The sequence below is a fragment of the Meleagris gallopavo genome, chromosome 2 (genome assembly GCF_000146605.3).
Source record: "Meleagris gallopavo isolate NT-WF06-2002-E0010 breed Aviagen turkey brand Nicholas breeding stock chromosome 2, Turkey_5.1, whole genome shotgun sequence".
Lineage (NCBI taxonomy): Eukaryota > Metazoa > Chordata > Aves > Galliformes > Phasianidae > Meleagris > Meleagris gallopavo.
Genome location: NC_015012.2, coordinates 105,723,136 through 105,741,018, shown reverse-complemented (window position 1 = coordinate 105,741,018; position 17,883 = coordinate 105,723,136). Strand labels below are relative to the sequence as shown.

The 17,883-nt window shown below is 41.6% G+C and overlaps 1 protein-coding gene across 1 annotated transcript in view; it reads left to right on the top strand.

Annotated features, from left to right (window-relative positions):
* The window catches only part of PINX1 (PIN2 (TERF1) interacting telomerase inhibitor 1), a 59,454-nt gene that overhangs the window by 3,871 nt on the left and 37,700 nt on the right, over window positions 1-17,883 (top strand). Inside the window, exons 2-6 of the mRNA XM_003204612.4 lie at window positions 167-276; window positions 2,965-3,057; window positions 3,944-4,022; window positions 7,439-7,531; window positions 9,329-9,405. Of these exons, the coding sequence (XP_003204660.1) occupies window positions 167-276; window positions 2,965-3,057; window positions 3,944-4,022; window positions 7,439-7,531; window positions 9,329-9,405 (452 nt within the window). The remainder of the gene's footprint in view (window positions 1-166; window positions 277-2,964; window positions 3,058-3,943; window positions 4,023-7,438; window positions 7,532-9,328; window positions 9,406-17,883) is intronic.

Below are 17,883 nucleotides of genomic sequence, written 5' to 3'. Positions count from 1 at the left end.
TGGTAGTATCTCATTCAGTAAAATTGAACTTCAAAAATGTGTGATTAGTGTGGCTTAAGTTCTGTTTTCCTTGGATTGAGGGCTTTTCTTGAGTTGACTAAATTCTTGGAACATTGTGAAAATGTAGATAGAGCCTGTTTGATTTTTACTTTTTTTTCTATCTTAGCCCGTAGAAGACAGAAGTGGTCTGTGGATCCACGAAACAGTGCTTGGAGTAAAGACGAATCTAAATTTGGACAGAAGATGCTGGAAAAGATGGGCTGGTCCAAAGGAAAGGTATGGTCAGGAGAGCTCTGTAGCTGAAGGGTTGTGTCTCTTATTTCTGAACTAAAAATTTTTTTGAGAAAAGAAACAAAAATAATAAGGGTTAGAGGGCTACTGGGGTGATGTTGGTCCCAGTGTTTAAAACAGCTGTGGTATTCTGGTGTACCAGGCTGGATGTGGCTCTAGGCAGCCTGGTCTAGTGATTGGTGACCTTGTCCGTGACAGAGCAGTTGAAACTAGATGATCATTGTGGTCCTTTTCAACACAGGCCATTCTGTGGTTCTTATTTGGTTTATTCTCGTAAGCCTGTTAAGAGCACAGAGAATTTGAGCAATGTTAGATTTCTATAATTTCTTACAAAGATATTTGCTAGCTTGTGCCTGTCTTACTTTTCTCATAGTCAGCTTTTCTCATAGAATTATGGAATGGTTTGGGTTGGAAGGGATCTCCAAGGATCATCAAACTCCAACCCCTCTGCTGCAGGCCACAACCTCCATTTCTAATACCAGCCCAGGCTGCCCAGGGCCGCATCCAACCTGGCCTTGAACACCTCCAGGGATGGACGGGGCATCCACAGCCTCTCTGGGCAGCTGTTCCAGCACCTCACCACTCTCTCTGTAAAGAATTTCCCCCTGACATCCAACCTAAATCTCCCCTCCCTCAACTTAAAACCATTTCCCCTTGTCCTGCAGTTATCTACCCTTATAAAGAGTTCTCCCCTCTCTTTGACAAGATAATGTTAAATCAAGTATGTTTAGAGAAGGCTTTAAGTTGCTTTCATACCCTCAGTTCTCTCCCTGGCTGTTCCTACTGGTGAAAGAAAGAACAAGACCTGCTGTAGTCCTTCGTGTGTTTTTAAAGGTTACTTCTGATCTTTGTACAAAATGCAATGTTACATGAGCTGTATTGCCTCCCAGATCCAGCATGTATCTGTGGTGTGAGATGACTGCTTGCTCGTGCTAAGAATAATCTCCAAGTCAGCGTAAACAGCTGCAGACATTTCTGCTGCCACTTGAAAGCAGTTTAACTTTCACAAAGGTGCCTCAGCAAAGCTGAGATTTGGGCCTGTGAATCAAGCACGTTTAGTGAAACAAACACACAGAACCTCTCCCATGCTGTTTATTTAATTCTCCTTCTAGATCTCCTCCACTCCCTTCTAAAATGAACAAAATTAGGGCTGTTTTCAATACTGTGAATGTATTAAAAATTAAGAGTGAGGAAAAATAAGGCTACCCTTGAATTTCTCAGTTTAGCCTACTGCTGTTGCCTCAGTTGGCAGCATAGCTGACATAGTATAGAAATGGCTTCTGCCTGCCTGTCTGTAGGCATTAAAATGAATTGTTAACAAAGTGTGGGACTGAGCACTGTTATGTCTGGTTGTATGTGTGGCTGTTTTGTGCATAAGACTAAAATAGGTGTACGAACCAGAGTAAAAGGAGTACTGATTATTATTCAGGCTGCCAGTTCCTCTCAACATAGTTAATGCCTTTACTGATATGAACACATTGTGTCAGGGTATGGAAGGAAGGCCTTGTGGTGTTCTCTGTCATTTCCCCCCACCTTTTCGACAATAAGTTTCCTGCATGAGCTACTAAATCTTCTTCTACAACAGTTATAGTTGTACTAGAGGGATTTATGACCCTGTTCTGCTGCAAACTCAGACAAATGGAGCCATAGCTTGATTGAGGTAAGGGGTAAAAGCCCATCTGTGCTCTGAAATTAAGCTGATTATGTTAGTCCTGTCATTAGTTGTATTGGAATTGGGTCAGGGTGAGATGTGTAGCCAAGTGCTGTGCTTGTTTCCATACTTTTTTGTTAGCAGAAGCTTCAGGGTAAGTCTTCTACCCCCCTGACTAAAAAAGAAGACTGCAGGATCTGTGACAGCAGCAGCCTTATTCAAACATTCCTTGTTGCTTCACATACTGCATAGGCACATGCTTTATCCACAGGACTTCATTCCACCATTCCATCAGACCCATACGTGTATATTTGTTATAGCCTGATGGGAGAAAAGCAGATAGCAGGAATAATGCTCAAAACAAAATGCCTTGTCTTTTTTTTTTCCTGGTTGTACAATTAAGAAAGATAATACTGGGTCTGGAGATTGTTTTCCAGGTTGGAATGCTTGCATTTATTTAGGATAGACAAAATCAACATTTGTTTGCCCCAGTATCTTCACCAAATTATGAGTGTACACAAGATGGAAAAAGTTCCTAATAACCTGCTAGCTCCAGTCTGATCCTTCCACTTCCTCTCACCCACTTTAATATAAATTAATTCTGCTTTTTTAAGTTCCATGAGGCATCTATCTGTCTTGTAGCTGTTACACAACTGCCTTTGCAATGGCGGAGGTGGTTTTGATGAGAGGCATGTTCTTTTTATGTAGTGTCTTGTTTTAAAATTGTAAACACTTTGGACTTGCCTAGGAATGTCAGGTGGCTTCCTGATTAATCACCTGCTACTTAATGATGTTATTTTAGTGTTTATGGTATTTTGCTGGAGGCCTAAGTAGTAAATTAAAAATACTTAATATCTCATGTATGCTAATGCCTGTGAATGAATTCAGTTGCAGACAAGCAAATAAATAGTAACTTGTGGTTTCTTGCTATATTTCATTGCAAAATGTCTTCAGTACAGCAGCTCTAGTTGCTTAGTCACTGCTGGAAAACCCTTATGTTTTTATTCTTTATTCCTCATTAGGGTCTTGGAGCTCAGGAGCAAGGAAATACAGAACATATCAAGGTTCAAGTGAAAAACAACATGCTGGGGTTAGGAGCATCCATCAAGTACGAGGTGAGTGCTAAACCCAGGTAAGGAGATGTGGCTTCCTTTTTAGGTGAAGCATGATTTTTGCAATGGGATGTTAGTGAAATCTGTTGTCACACCTAGTGGCAGCATGCACCTATGTGAATTTCTCTGCAGAGACTCTTGACCTAGAATTTAGTTAGGCTCTGTTCAGTGATTGAGGAACAAATATCTATTTGGGAAAGTTACAGTGAATTATCAGAGCTGTTCAGAGAGTTTTTGCTGTAAATCATTGGAACACATTGCCCAAGGAGGTTGTGGATGCCCCATCCCTGCAGGCATTCAAGGCCAGGCTGGATGTGGCTCTGGGCAGCCTGGTCTGCTGGTTGGTGACCTGCACATAGCAGGGGGTTGGAACTGGATGAGCATTGTGCTCCTTTTCAACACAGGCCATTCTATGAACCACTTGCTTCCTCCATATATCTTCCACCTAGCTTAGTTTTATGTTTTCTTTCCCTCTTCCTGATGCAGTCTCCTTGCTGACTGGAGTCCAGGTACATGTGGGGAGAGCAGAATGTGCTTCTAAAAAGGTGCTTGTCTCAACTTAAGTAACTGCTGGAAAATCACACTAGTATTTCCTGCCTACTGTTGAAAACATCTCATGCAGTCTGGGACATGTGGAGCCAACAGCAGCTCAGCATTGTTTAAAAGCTTACAAACACAACCCTTATCAGTTCTGCACTTTTGAGTAACTATAGCAAGCTGTTGGTAGTATTTGCCACCTGTGGAGCTTCAGGGGGTCCCTCCCACCAAGAATCCAGTATATGTAATTAAGTTACTTCTTGGAAAGCATTGTTTTTTAATGCCTGCTTTAGTGAAACTTGTGTTCCGTCTGAAAACTGTTGCTTTGTATTCATGTGGGTGATATTTACAGGACAACTGGATTGCTCATCAGGATGACTTCAACCAGCTCCTGGCTGAACTGAATGATTGCCATGGACAGGGTGAAACAGGTAGGTTCATGCTTTGCTCAGTCAGGTGCTGGAAGCTTAGCAGAGTTTCCATTATCTGTCTTACAAGGGTAGCTGAGGCCCAATCCTTTGAGCTACTAATAGTATCCATGCTGAGGCACACAGCTTCTGCTCTTTCTCTCCCCAAATCAATGGGATTTGAAGGACATGCTCAACTTTGGATGTGTAGATCTCAGTGGATTGGTTTAACCACAGTTAAAGACTTGTTGATGGGGAAAGAAAGCATAAAACTTGGGTATTTTACCCAAGGCTACAATATGGAGGAACCTTTTGCTGGGATGCAGTACACCAGCCTTTGTTTCTCTGTAAAGTAACCAAAGCCAGAAGGTTCACAGCAGAATCATCCACCATTGCAATGTCTTCATTTGCTAATTAACTGTCACATCTGGCTTCCATGCTCTGGTGGTTTCTTAAATACCTACTTTTCCTGTCTTCAAAGAGCTGCTTCTCAGCTTTTAACTCAGAGTTATGCATTTCTGTTTTGAGTGTCATATAATGTGATTTTTGTAGCCTTACTATAGAGCAAGCAAATGGGAAAACGACATAACTTTCCCCAAAGGGTTCTTTAGCAAGTTGCTTTAATTTTGAAAAGCTTTGTGCATTTAGACTTCGGCTTCTAGAAATGAAGTAATGCTAAGCTGGCAGGTGTGAGCTTACAAAAGGAATTCAGGCAGCTTATCATCTCTCCTTTGGACTGGCCTATCTCAAACTGATCATACATCTTAGCAACTCTGTGGAGTGTTGTTAAACCAAGGGATTCTGTTTGGATGCAGCAGCCTGTCCTCGTGCTGCAAGCTTAATAGCATTTGTGAGTAGAAGGAGTTCCACAACAGGCAAGGTAAGATGAAGAGTAGGAAGCTCAGTTAAAAAGGCTTAAACTTGTTTTCTAATCCTTGAGAATGGAGATGAAAATCCTGAACGTAATGCTCTAAAATTTTAATTGCTGTGTAAGTTATCTTTGTACACTGGTCTAAGGCCACACAGGGCTAGCTGCTGTTGTGGAAGTCCTCAGGAGATTAGAACAGAGTATCATAGGGAAATTCCAAAAGTTCCTGTCTTCCTTTATATCTAAATCCTATCCAAGTTCCAACTTGAGACATGAGTAGATCGTTTAGGTGTAACTGGTGGGAAACCTGCAAACTGATGAGCAGAGAGCTGAAATGACTTGCCCAAGGACACAGTGAGTCAGCAGCGAGGCAGGTTCATTGAGCAAGGCTGTGTTGTTCCTAAATCCGTGCTGTATACTGTGGGTCATCTGTACCAATGCAAAATGGTCCTCAAACCATGTTTCTCTCTGTTCTACTGCTGTTTTTCCTTAGTCTTCTTGGATAAGACATTTCAATCACTGAACACAAAGTTGGGTGCAAGTTGAAAAGTCCTGGTCAGAGTCACATTTGGTGATTTGCAGACTGTAAACATTGCTCAGAAACTTGTTTTTTTGGCAATTGTTTAAGCTGGCAAAACTCATCCAGATAACTCTGCCCACAGCTGTGCTTCAGGATCAAATGTTACATTGCTGGCCATTATCCAGTTTCAAATTGCATTAAAAGTCAGCTGAAAACTTTCATTGTTCTTAAATAACTGGTATAGTTGCCAGAGCTGGATTGCAATTAGACACTGGGAGGGAAGGGCTCTTTGGTGGTTAGTATGCCAACATTCAAATACCCTTTATCTACATAGTTTCAGCTTTCTTTTTCTAACTGAGTGCCTAGTGAGGAAGAAGTTCTTAACCCAACAAAAGAGCCAGGAATTACTGAGTGATGATGGCTGACTCCCTTTCCTATCTGTAAAGTGGAGTAAGCATGCAGGCCATGTTGTTGTGCTCTGGAACATTTATCTGTATGAGATTTGCTCTAGAAATGCCATGACTTTATTACTGTGACTAAATTGCTTTGCAAAGCACAGAAGGACACAGGGATGTACCTAATCTGTTGTCAGTGCCAGCACATTTTGAAGTTCAGTAGTGAAATTCCTTCTGGAAGGCACAAGGCGGTGCTGCTGCCCCTTCTGCTGTAAGGATGAAGTGCTGGAGGAAGCTCCTATGGAAATCCTTTGGTGCACAATGTTCCTTTTAGTACAAGTGAATCAGAGAGCAGACTCAAAATGCCTCATCTATGGTCAGGATATCTTAATTGTCATACTCACTTTCCCCATAGAGCCTTTTATAGAGGATTTTCAAATTGACTGTGAATTCTGTCTGAAATTGAGTTTTCCAGTCTTTCCTTCTCTCATTAATGTTTACGTGTAAATTCAGGAATAGATCTGAGGCTGCATTCTGGTAGTAAACTCTCCCACTGCAAGCCATGGATTTAATTTTTAGGTCAATGAATCTATCATCAGGTGGCATTACTAAGCAAACCATGAAGTGCTGAAATTCCAGTGTCAGAAAAGCTTGGGCTGCAGAGCTGCCAGGGGTGGGATGGTATGAAAACAGTGACTCAACGTGACCCTCAGGGTATGGGTTGATTTATCTACCCATCCCAGTTGCCACTGGCAGAAAAAAAAAACCACCTCACCTTGAGTAGCCTTTTCTGTAGTGATGGAGCATGGAATCCTGCAGTGCCTATTTCCCTTCAGGACAGCACCAATAAAGTGGTTGTTACAGGATTGCAGGTTACCTCCTCCCGAGGTAGTTCTGTAAATTAACATGCTCTCTGGATACAAAGAGTGTGTCTGTAGCAGCAGAATAACCTCTCAGGGCGCAGGAACTTTGCACTGTTAAATAGTTAGACTAATTCTTCACATGCTTTTGACCTGTGCAAGCCAACACTCTGCCTTAAACAGCTCCTAATGAATTTGGAACTGACCCTAGAGACCATTCCCAGTGGGTAGTTTAGATGCAGCCCCTCTTCTGAAAGCTAGCAGAATTAAATAATACACACGTGGCAGCTTTTGCTGGCCTTAAGGATGAAAAAGTCTGCTGCTGTTTAATTTCCTTACATGGGAGTATCAGGGCACATTAAGTAGGGTTGAAAAGCCTGTTTGGTACTGTGTTTCTTTTTTGTGGGTCTGTGACCATTTTTGTCCATTTAGATTCAGTATTTTATTTTTTCCAGTTTCTTAGTGCTTTCTCAGTCTCTAGGACTGGAAATATTTTGTAATAAACAACACAGTTGACCCTGACCTACTAGTCTCTTCTTACCATAGAAATGGTGTTAAATTAGGCTTTGCCTTTGATCTGCAGTACCTGTATCTGTCTATTCAAATTACACTAGAATGGAAATGGGAATGGAAGGGGATATGGCAAAAAGTCATGCACTGACATGTCTCTGAGAGAGGTTACTGTGCTTCCTTCAGTGATAAGTTGTTTTGAAAGAGAAAGTTAAATACAGTGTTGTTTGAGTTCGGTTGTTAATGTTTTTCTAGTAGGATGTGAACCTGCATTTTTTCCCTTTAAGAATCCTCAGTGACTAATCAGAAGAAAACATTTAATCTTGAGGAAAAATCAAAATCCTCTAAGAAGCGTGTCCACTATATGAAGTTTGCAAAAGGTAAGAGGAAATTTTATTTCCTAATCTGTAGCCAAGATTAGTAAAACATGTCCAACTGATCTGTTCCCTTCTGTAGTCCATATACAACAAGTAGAATGGTGGTTTAGAAATACCCTTTGCAGCAACCTAGAGTATACTATTCCTCTTTCTACATCTTTTCTAGATGGCTGGAGGGTGATATTGCTGAATAAATCAATTTCTATCTGTAGGAACCATCAGCTGACTAAGGAACATTCTCAGCTGTGTTTATGGGAGGAGGGTTGGACGGAGAGGCAAAGGTGGTGGCCAAGTAACTGCGTTATCTGTGCTGCACTATCCTCTGCAATCTGCAGTAACCCTTGCTAAGAGATCATGTGGATAAGATCAGTGATCAGATTAAATCTGAACGCAGGAAGAGGAAAGCCCTCTTAGATCTGTTATATACTTTATTGGGTAAATTAGGACAGCGATTGGAGGCCAGAAAATCTTGTATGAAAAGCTTGTGAGGTTTGGTAGCTTCTTTCTGTGTTAGAGTGATGACATGATTTCAGCCAAACTTGTCTTCTGCTCCTGGCAACCACTTGCTGTATATCTCTGTTGGTAGTGTTCCCCTTTCACACACCCGTGTGTATGGATGTGGTTCACTATATGGCTAGGCTCAGTTTCCACTAATGGCTAATTTATTAAACTTAAAGCTCTGTATGATGTTTTTTTTGTTAACAAATGCCTCTGCTAAAATGTAATTCACTTCTGAATGAAGGCCAAATTCTGATATTGGAAATTTTTTTGTGTGTTGAAAGAATTCAGCCTGGAAGTCAAGTGTTCTAACTTGACCCTGCCACTTTATGACATTAAACAATTAAAGTAGTTCAGGTCTCCAAATACAGAGACCATGGCCTGCTTGAGGTAGTTGCAAAGAGGATTTATTTTGATTTGGATTTAACCTTTTGCTAAATATAGAAGAAAAAAAGAAGCGTCTTCAGAGCCTGTAAAACACAGAGCAAGGCTTTTATATTAACAATAGCCCTTATTTGTTTGGCTGCAGTGCTTAAATAAGGTAGGCCCCTGTTTGACTGTACCCTCAGTGGTCTAAAACAGGGAAATTCCTCCTTTTCAGGGAAAGAGGAGAAGTTATTTGAAAAAGGCTAATGTTGTTGTGGCCCTTGTTGTTAAAGTCCGATCCTGCTTCCTTTCAGACTAAACAAGACAAGCTTACACAAAAACAGGAGAAGGGAGCAGCAACCATCAAAAGTTCCTGGTGCTGTTCTGTAGCCTTGCTGCTAGAGGAGCGTAGGCACTGCTCATAGTCCTAACTGCCACACTTGAACCTGGGAAATCTACATTAATATGAGATTAAGAGAGTAAAGATGGGGAATTTTTTTTCAGTGTAAGGGTGTGATCCCTTAATTCAGACAGAGACAGGAAATTCTCTTTAGAGTTCCAAGATATGCAGTTTCACCTTCTACTTTCTTGTGTGCAGGAGAATACAACTCTCCCATTAGAGTAGAACAGGCTGCTTCCCTCATCTTGCTATGCCAATTACAATGTCAGGTGGGAGAAAACAAGTTAATGTTACAGATGTTTTCCCACAGATTTTCACTAGCAGGCTGTGGTTGTCTCCTCACCCACATACACACATCCTGCAGTATGTGGTGAGCCGTGGGCAGCTTTCACTTAGTGTCTGTAACATACTACTCTTGGTTTTTGCAGCTCCAAAAGTAATTTCTCTCCGTTTGTAGGTTACAGTTGGTTATCAAAATGTACCTGTCATCACCAGATGAGAAGATTGTGCTTTTTTTTTCCCCTTACCCCTTCCAGGTAAGGATCTCTCATTGCGCAGTGAGGATGACCTGTCCTGCATCTTTGGGAAGCGACAGAAGAGTGTGAAGACACAGGTAAACGAGAGGCTTCACTTTTCTTTTGATTCTTTGCTTATTTTTTAACACAAGAATACGTAGTTGTCTTTCTGTTCATGAGATTATCACACGTTTATCAAAGGACTTCTGTGTAAGTAGAATCACTCTTGTTTCTTTGTGAAGGCTGCAGATGGAGAGCTGTACTCTGAACCATTAGAGGTTATGAATGTATGTAAAAAATATTTGTATGAATTGTGATGATGTCATGTCTTTGCAATTAGTGGCAAGACTTCCCCAACTTTGTTGTGATGAGGTCAAGGTTTTTACTACTATTTTTTTTTCTTCTCTTTATTAGCACTTTGCACTTGCAGAGAATAGGCCTGCTGGATTAGTGTATGAAAAACAGGGTTACAATGGGATGCTACTGATGTGTCCAGAAGTGTTCTTTGGAAAAGATAACACCTGGAAAAGCAGAGATGAATATGCTGTGAGCATTGCACTGTTGATTCAGAGGTCTCTGAAGTTCTCTTGCAGCCAGAAGGAAAGATGGGGCTTGGAAAATTAGAATGGCAGTTTCTGAAATAGCCCCTTGCTAGTTCTGCAGTACTCTTGAAAATTGTTCTGTCACTTCACTGTAACTTCTGTTCACAGAACCAGTGTTAACTTATTATTGTCTTGATACAAGCATTTTGGGCACTTCAAGTTCAGGAGAGCTGTTAGAGGTCTCAAATGCTGTAAGTACAAATGCACCAACAGAACCCTCTCAATTAACACCACTGCTGATTGGATAAATACACCTTAGATCCACTGCAGTAAAATCACTATGAAATGAGAAAAACAAGGTTTTAGTGCAAATCAGTGGAAAAAGACAGTTGCTATGGCTAAGGCAGTAGCCACTCATATATTTTTCCAAATAGTTTATTCTGTTTTCTTTTTATGCTCCTCATCTTTTTGTTGTTGTTTGAGCGCATGCATTTGTGGCAGCTTGTGAGGGCTGTGTAAGTTGGTGCAAATTCCTTGACCAATGTAGTGATATTATAGCCAGCAGAAGGTGATGGCCACTGTTGTGCACATTTCCTTTTCAACCTTGCTGAAAGCTAAGCTCCTGTTCTGTGGTTCTGGCAAGAAGTCACAGGTTGTTCCCTGTTCAGTGGCCAGATTTCCACATGCAAATGTAGGCAGGAGGTAATATGATTTGGGGCTGCATTGTTGTCTTCTGGCTACCGTCTGCTGCTAAGCAGCCACAGGGAGAGCACAATTGCTTTTTTTTTTTTTTCCTTCCCCTCCCTTCATGGGTCAGAGATCTGTGGAGTTTGCACAGAACAAAAATGTGTTGCTCAGGCCCTCCAGCTCTGAGCAATTCCATTTCATTGCACCCGTGAACTCTCTCTACCCTTCCCATTATGTTCTAGAGCCTGGTCCTTAAGGTGGCAGAAATGGAACTGCCTCATGAGGATGTGCAGTGCTGTTCCCTGTGTTTGTTTGCATTCTGTTCTTGAAATCCCTCTACTCTGGGTATTGCCTAAATGTGGCAGAGAAAGCACTAGAAGAGCAGGAAAGTGCTGTCATTCTCTTGGAAGCAAGTTGTTCCTATCTGTTCCTGTACAGAGATAACGTAGGGAGAGTTCTGGTGTCCATCAGAGCCCTGAGGTATGCCTTCAGGCTGTGGTAGGTTGTGGTTCCCTATAGTTGCAGCTCCTGTGATTGCTGATAAATGCTGTACACTGCTGTCCTTGTTCAGAGAATATGAGGACAGCTTCCATACTTCATAGGTGCTAGAACTGTAAATCCAATTAGATGTTCCACGCTGTATGTGCAACCGAGATGATGTATAAAAATTGGTCCTGTAGCATGAAATCGTATTTTTAAATCCTCTTCTAAGGTATTTAGATTCTTTCCCCCCTTGCCCCCTTCCTCTCCCCTCCCCCACTCTCTGAGATTTGGTTAGAGAAGCATTCAGTCCAAATCAAATTTGGAATGGATGATCTGTCCTCAGCTCTCAACTCTTGACTTTCTGACCAAGATATAATTCTGTTTCCCAGATTTCTAGTTATTTCAAACCGAGATCAGGACTATCTTGGGTATGATTTCATGGAAGCATGCAAGAATTGCTTTTCATGGAATCACAGACTGGAGGAGATCTCTGGAGCTCTCTAGTTCAGTTGTAGGGTCAAATGTAGCAAGTTCCTTCAAACTTTGCTAGGCTAGATTTTGACCATCTCTCTCCCTTAAAGCCTCCAATTTAAATTTATAACAAAATTCCATAAATGGATCACTTGTAGGGTGGGAGATAAGGAAGAACTTGGAATAATGAAATTCTTGTGCTATATACAGACTCAGCTAAATGAGCATTTGTTATTCTATAGGGATCAGGGGCACTGAAATGTACAGAGAGGATTAAGGTTGTATTCCATTGTCTGATGGTATTATGGCCAAGTTTTTCATCTGTGACTTGTAGAGCTTCTCTTAGTCCTATGAGATGCTAAACCTTCTGCCTTTGAGCTTTTTTGGTATCCAGCAGTGACTTGTAGTGCTGTAGATCCTGGCAGTGATGTTACACTGAGAAACTTCAGCACTGTGGTCCTGAGCTACACAGTTGGTTTGTGTTATACCAAACTGTTCTTAAAGATTAGGAGAAGGAGGGGGGAAAAAAAGTGATATCCAGTAAACTCTATCTGTGCCCACAGTCAGGTGGAAACCAATGGAAGAACTCATGGCTAAGTGACATGGTGAGGACCCTACAGAATAACCCTGCCTTCTCTGAAGTCCTCCTCAAAAACATGCCCCCTCTGAGCTGCTGGTGTCTCAGCAAATCAAGTGTGTCTGAGAGATGTTGTCCCAGTTAACCATACTCAGTCTTAGCTGTATGCTTATTAACAGTCATTTTATGATCTTGACCTGTGTGTCTTTGGCAGGAGACATTTTGTGCTACTTTGGTCTGTGACGTCCTAATTGAAAAGCAGATTTCAGGCTCACTCTTAGCTGTCTCAGTAGCCAGTGACTGATCTGGCGAATGGATCTTTTACTCTTGTGTCACACTGACACCACTGCAGCAAGTAAGGATGTTGAAATTTGGATTATTTGTGTTATCAAACTGAAGGGGAATTGGCTAGAGGACAGTGAAGATTGCAAAAGAGTGGAAACGCAAAGGATATGGAAGGAAATTCTATTTGCCCCTAAGGGTTGAAAGGAGTTTCTCTAGAAGTAATAAAACCAGGATTTGTTGTTTGGATGGCGTTGGGATAGGTGTTACTCATGTTAGGCACAACCTTTAATTCTTCTGAATGTTATACACAAAGACACTTGATAAATCATGTGTCCAACTAAAACTTCCTTAATAAACTACACAGGGACTCCTTTTTTTTTAATTAAAAAAAATGGGGGGAAGAAGACAATGGCTGGGTTTCAGAGTGGAATTAAATTGGAAACGTCTGTAGTTTCTCCCAGGGTGAGCAAGTGATCGAAAATATTGAATTGTAATTATGATGCTCTCTGGGGACGTGCAGTGAGGACCTGTTTTGCAGGGTAAGATCTGCCAGGCTTTTTTTTTTTCCTCTTTTGCCCCCACTTTCCCTCTGGTTTTCTCGCTTGCTTAGGTACACTGGGAGCCGGTGAGACAGAAAAACAAATTCCATTAGTTCCTATCTGGTTGAACTTCCTCGAACCCCCACTATTTTTTTTTGCTTCTCAGAATTTCCTTCCTCCATCCAGCTGTGTTTCCTGATGAAGCCTTATCACTGGAGAAAATACTCCTGAGTGAGACTGAGGATTTGGGAATGAGTTACAGACAGTCCCAACTTGGTTGCTGAACAACATAATTCTGGCACTGGTTTCACTCTGGGGGCCGGGGGACTGGTTGTGATTTGCTGGCACATTTGTAAGAACTCCGTTTGAGACGAGTACAAAACTGAATGTTTTGCATCCATCTCACTTCCATGTCTCAGGCCATTTGATGAGTAATCTGCTTCCTCCGAATTTTTGTAGCTTGAATGTAAACCTGCGTAAGTTCCCTCTGACAACCTGATGTGAGCAGCCTGAAAGTCTCGAGTTTGCGGTGATTTCTTCCGTGTTAGTCATTAGAAATGTAACTATCTGCCCTTGTTGCCTTTTTTTTTTTTATTTTAATCAGGAAATTATCTTCTGACACATTTTGCAGAACTTCCTCAACTGACTTACGTTTCCCAGCACTTATCAGAAAACCTTGTTGGCTAATCTTAAGGGACATAACTGAAAATCCATTAAAGCCTGGCCCTGTCACTGGCCCATTGAAGCTATGGGTAAATTGATGCAATTCCCTACAGCTGAACTTTCTGCAAAATACCAGCTGTGATGCTGATCTTGGTGGGGTTTGACAGCAGTGTCTTTTAGGCATGTGACAACTTTAGTTTCTTGGATTTTCTTCCCTGTGACAAAAGGCTCTGATTTTGTACTTTCAGGGAACAAAAACCTGCAGGAAAGGAAAATTAGTTAAAAATTAACTCCACCTTTTTACTGTTCTGCTTTGGAGGCTGCAGCTAGCGTGAGAGATTTGGAACCGAGAAGCAGAACAGAAAGAGGACATCAAAAACCTGGAGAGAGTTAGTAAAACCAAAAGGTTTTAGTAAAATGGGTGACAGGGTTAGAGGGCAAGTCCTAGAAGGAGAGAGTAGAGGAACTGGATACGTTCATCTGAGAAAAGAGGCAGAAAAAGGTGACCTCTCTGCCTATAAATATCTGAGGGTCAGGGGGAGGGAGGAACAGAGGACGGGAAGGGATAGTAATCAGGGTGGGCAAAAGCCAAGAATGGTGATGGGGGTGAGAACCTTCAATTAGAAAAAGGAAGACACAACCTTGCTCTTGAGCAGGCTTCCTCACAATGATGTCAGCAGGGCAGTGGAAAAGTCCCCTAAGGGAAATCCCAGCTCCTTAGTAAGCGATGCCAAGAAAAAGATGAATTTAACACTTTTAGACCCATTGGAATGGGGAAAGATGTAAGTAAAACATCTCCCAACGAGTTATTCTTTGCGCAGCTCCAGTAATGAAGCTTAGTTTCCTGTAGTTGTGCCTTGCTTGGGTTCTGTGGCATAAAGGAGATGAGCTCATGCTGAAATCCCTCTCCATGTGCACGCTGATCTATTGGCCTTCTCTGTCCAGCTGCCTGTTTGCATGAAATACTTGAGTGCCTTAATATCTTTGAAATCACTGAGCTACTGTTAGGTTGGATTAAAATGTTGCTTGAGAGACCGGGAGCGTGTGATGTACACAAATATCAGGGCAGAGAGATTGTGGAAGATTTGCTTCCTTAAGAAACTGCAGTAAAAATGTAATTGCTGTCGTTGGGTTCTGGAGGAAGATGGTAGGAAAATACTGAAATGGGCATTACTGAGCATCTTCTCCAGGTCCCTTGGTAGTGCTGAGGCACAGGTGCCCAGGCATTCACTTGTTCCAAAGATGATGTATATACGTGAAGCCCAACCATTCCTAGAAATATTCACCTTTTTCTTTACTGGTCTAAGGGGAAATTTAATAATGAGGTGCATCCTATTTACTCCCGAAGTTATATTCTCAATGTGTCCTGTGGAAAAGCTGTCTGTGTTCTTCAAAGTACCTCTGCTGTGTTCTTCTAAGTACCTCTACTGCTCCATGCTTAATCTGTCCAGTTCTTGTGAAGGCTACGTTGTATTCCTTCTTGGTTTGTGGAACAAAGCTAGCAGTAGAGCGGCAGAGTCTGCACAACCCAATGGTGCCTTCACAGACTTGGAATCTCCAGGAGCCTGCTTCTGATTAGGAGAAGGTTGCAAGCCCCTAGCTCAGTGCTACGTGTGAGCGAGCCTTGCTGGTCCTGCGGAGTTTCATGACAGAAGAAATTGTAAGTGCCAGCTTGCAGTAGCTTAGTTTTCTTGAAACTAATTTCAGTAGGTGCCTTTGCTGTATTCTGCAGCAAAAATACTTGGGAGTATCATTAGATTTGTGTGTTCACCTATTTTTGGTTTTATTGATGCTGTTTCTGACTATTTGAATGAAATGTAAAAAGCCCTTGCTAATGGTAATTTTAATACTGCTGTAATACTTCAGTTGCTTTTTTGGTCTTCCAGTTTCGCTCTGCTGGATACTGTGGATTCTTAACAGCTAGAGATGAGGATTTCCTTTAAAAGCCAAACAAAAAAAAATGCAGCAGAATAGAATCATAGAATTCTATTTTGTATATAGTCCTGGGTTGAAAGGGACCATAATGATCATCTAGTTTCAAACCTTCTGCTATGTGCAGGGTCACCAACCAGCAGACCAGGCTGCCCAAAGCCACATCTAGTCTGGAAATAGATTCTCAAAGCAGTAAGCACAGGTTTGTATCACTAACATGCACTGGTTGTGTTTCAAACACGGGCAGACTCACAAGAACAGCGTGAGGATACAGCTAAAGGGCTAAATGCAGGTGGTGCAGATAGAGCAAGTCACCTGGCAACACACAGTAGCATGAAATGATACTTCTTAGTTGCACTAAGAGACATGGGTTTGTGGGGAAGTACTGGTAGTAGGTGGGTGGTTGGACTGGGTGCTTTTGGAGGTTTTTTCCAACCTTTTGTGATTCTGTGATTCTAAGTGGGTTTAAAACATTGTTCTAAGTTGGTAACTTGTAATACTGTATAAGTCAGAATGAAGTTGAATTAGGCTCAAGGTGTTAACTGGGGCCATGCTGTTAATACTCCTTCATACAGACAAGATTGCTTCAGGAGAACTGGTACAAGTGACTTTAGCCTCTGTGGTGTCCTCGTTGCATTTTTGATAAAAGCAGGAGGAGCAAAATATTGATGCTTTTTGCCTATTCTATAAACACCTTGTTAATCAACTGAGGATAAATTAGAGCCGTTGAGATATCAGCAGAGAGAGGGAGAAGAAAGAGACATCTCCCATTCTGGAAGAAATGGGGCTTTTTCTTCTTTTCTTCTCTCTTCATTGGAGGAGAGCCTTGCTTCTAGCATTAGTTCCTTGGGGGGGTTGTTAGGAACTGAAAGAAAACTGGGGGAGGCTCTTTTGATTTATCTTCTCTCCTTCCCTTTTGGTCACTTCGATAGGCATAAACAGCCGAGTTGGCTTTAATGTGTTACCATTAGAGACCATGCATTAGCTGGAATAAACCATCATGCCTCACAGTGAAAAATATCCCTTGATTGGCTAATTAATCAGTCAAAGGGGAATGACATGGCCCTCGGCTTGAGGGACTCTGCTGCACAGGTAAACAGGTCATTGATAAATGGTTTACCCGCAAATTCATATATCAAGAAAACTTAGTCATTTTTTAACTACACTTTGTGTGAAAGCTGCACTGCATTTTTGGAGGTGTATTTTTGCTGCCCTTGCTTTTTGCATTGTGGGTGTTTTTAGATTGTAAACGTTTTTAAGAAGAAAAGTCTAAACAGAGTGAAAATTGGAGTTCTTCTCTTTTTGTGAATCACCTCTCTCCACCTCTTAAAAAAAATAATAATAATTAAGAAAACGAGATTCCTCAGACATTATATGGATGCAGCTCACATCCATAAGTGAGCCTGGGGAAGTAACTGTGGAAATGGATGGAGAAGCCTTTGTTAGTGGCAGATTTCACGTTGTCTGAACCAGTTTGGGTCTCTGTATACAGAGTGAGGCCATCTGTATGGAATATAACACCTTGTCCTGAAAAAATGGTCCTTCAGTGGATTTCTCCACTGTGAGTTGTGCATTTGGTGTTTTGTTTATTTATTTTTTTTAAAGCATGAAGGTGGGAGAGGGGAGAGGAAGAATCCAGCTCTACATGAAGTAGCATACAAATGAGATCTGGAATCCCTCTTCTACATAGGGTGCATGAGTAGGGATGTATAAGGAACCATGAAATGCTGTTAGAAAAGGCACAGCTGCTTAACCTGGATGCACAAAAGAAATCCTTGTCATGCCTATTCGTGCTTTGCCTTGGGTTTCTTGGTTTAACTTGGATGTTTGTTTGGTTTTTGAACAAGTGTGTATACTTTGAGCAAGTAGCACACTAGTGCCTAAGAATGTGAGCACAGGTACTGGGGAATGAAGTCAACTTTATTTCCATCATGAATAATCTCTTCCTTCCAAACAGCCCTTGTCGTGGGCCTGTGCTTTTATAGGATGACTTTGTTTTGTTTTTCTTTTTAAAAATATTTGTCTGATCAAAGAGTTTTCTTTAAAAAATAAAATAAAAATTCCAGTGCGGTAGTTCAAAACAAGGAAAAGTGCACTTTTTTGATCCTACCACAACAGGATTTGTGGATGGAAGTGTGAACTAAGCAGGTGGCTTCCTGTTGATTTGAAAGGCAGGTGGGCAAGTTCTTGACAGCGAGTTGATCTGCAGGCTGCTATCTGCCCTCCTTTCCTTGATGTCCTGGTGTGAGAGTATGTTGTGTGCTCTTTTCTTCTGCTGCCGTAGCACAGAGCCAAGATAATGGACCTTTGCACAAAGGAGCGTGTTCCTGTGTGGGAGGAATAGGGGAATTTGGGATTGGGATCCCATGGGAGTAGAGCAACAATGGGAATGATAGG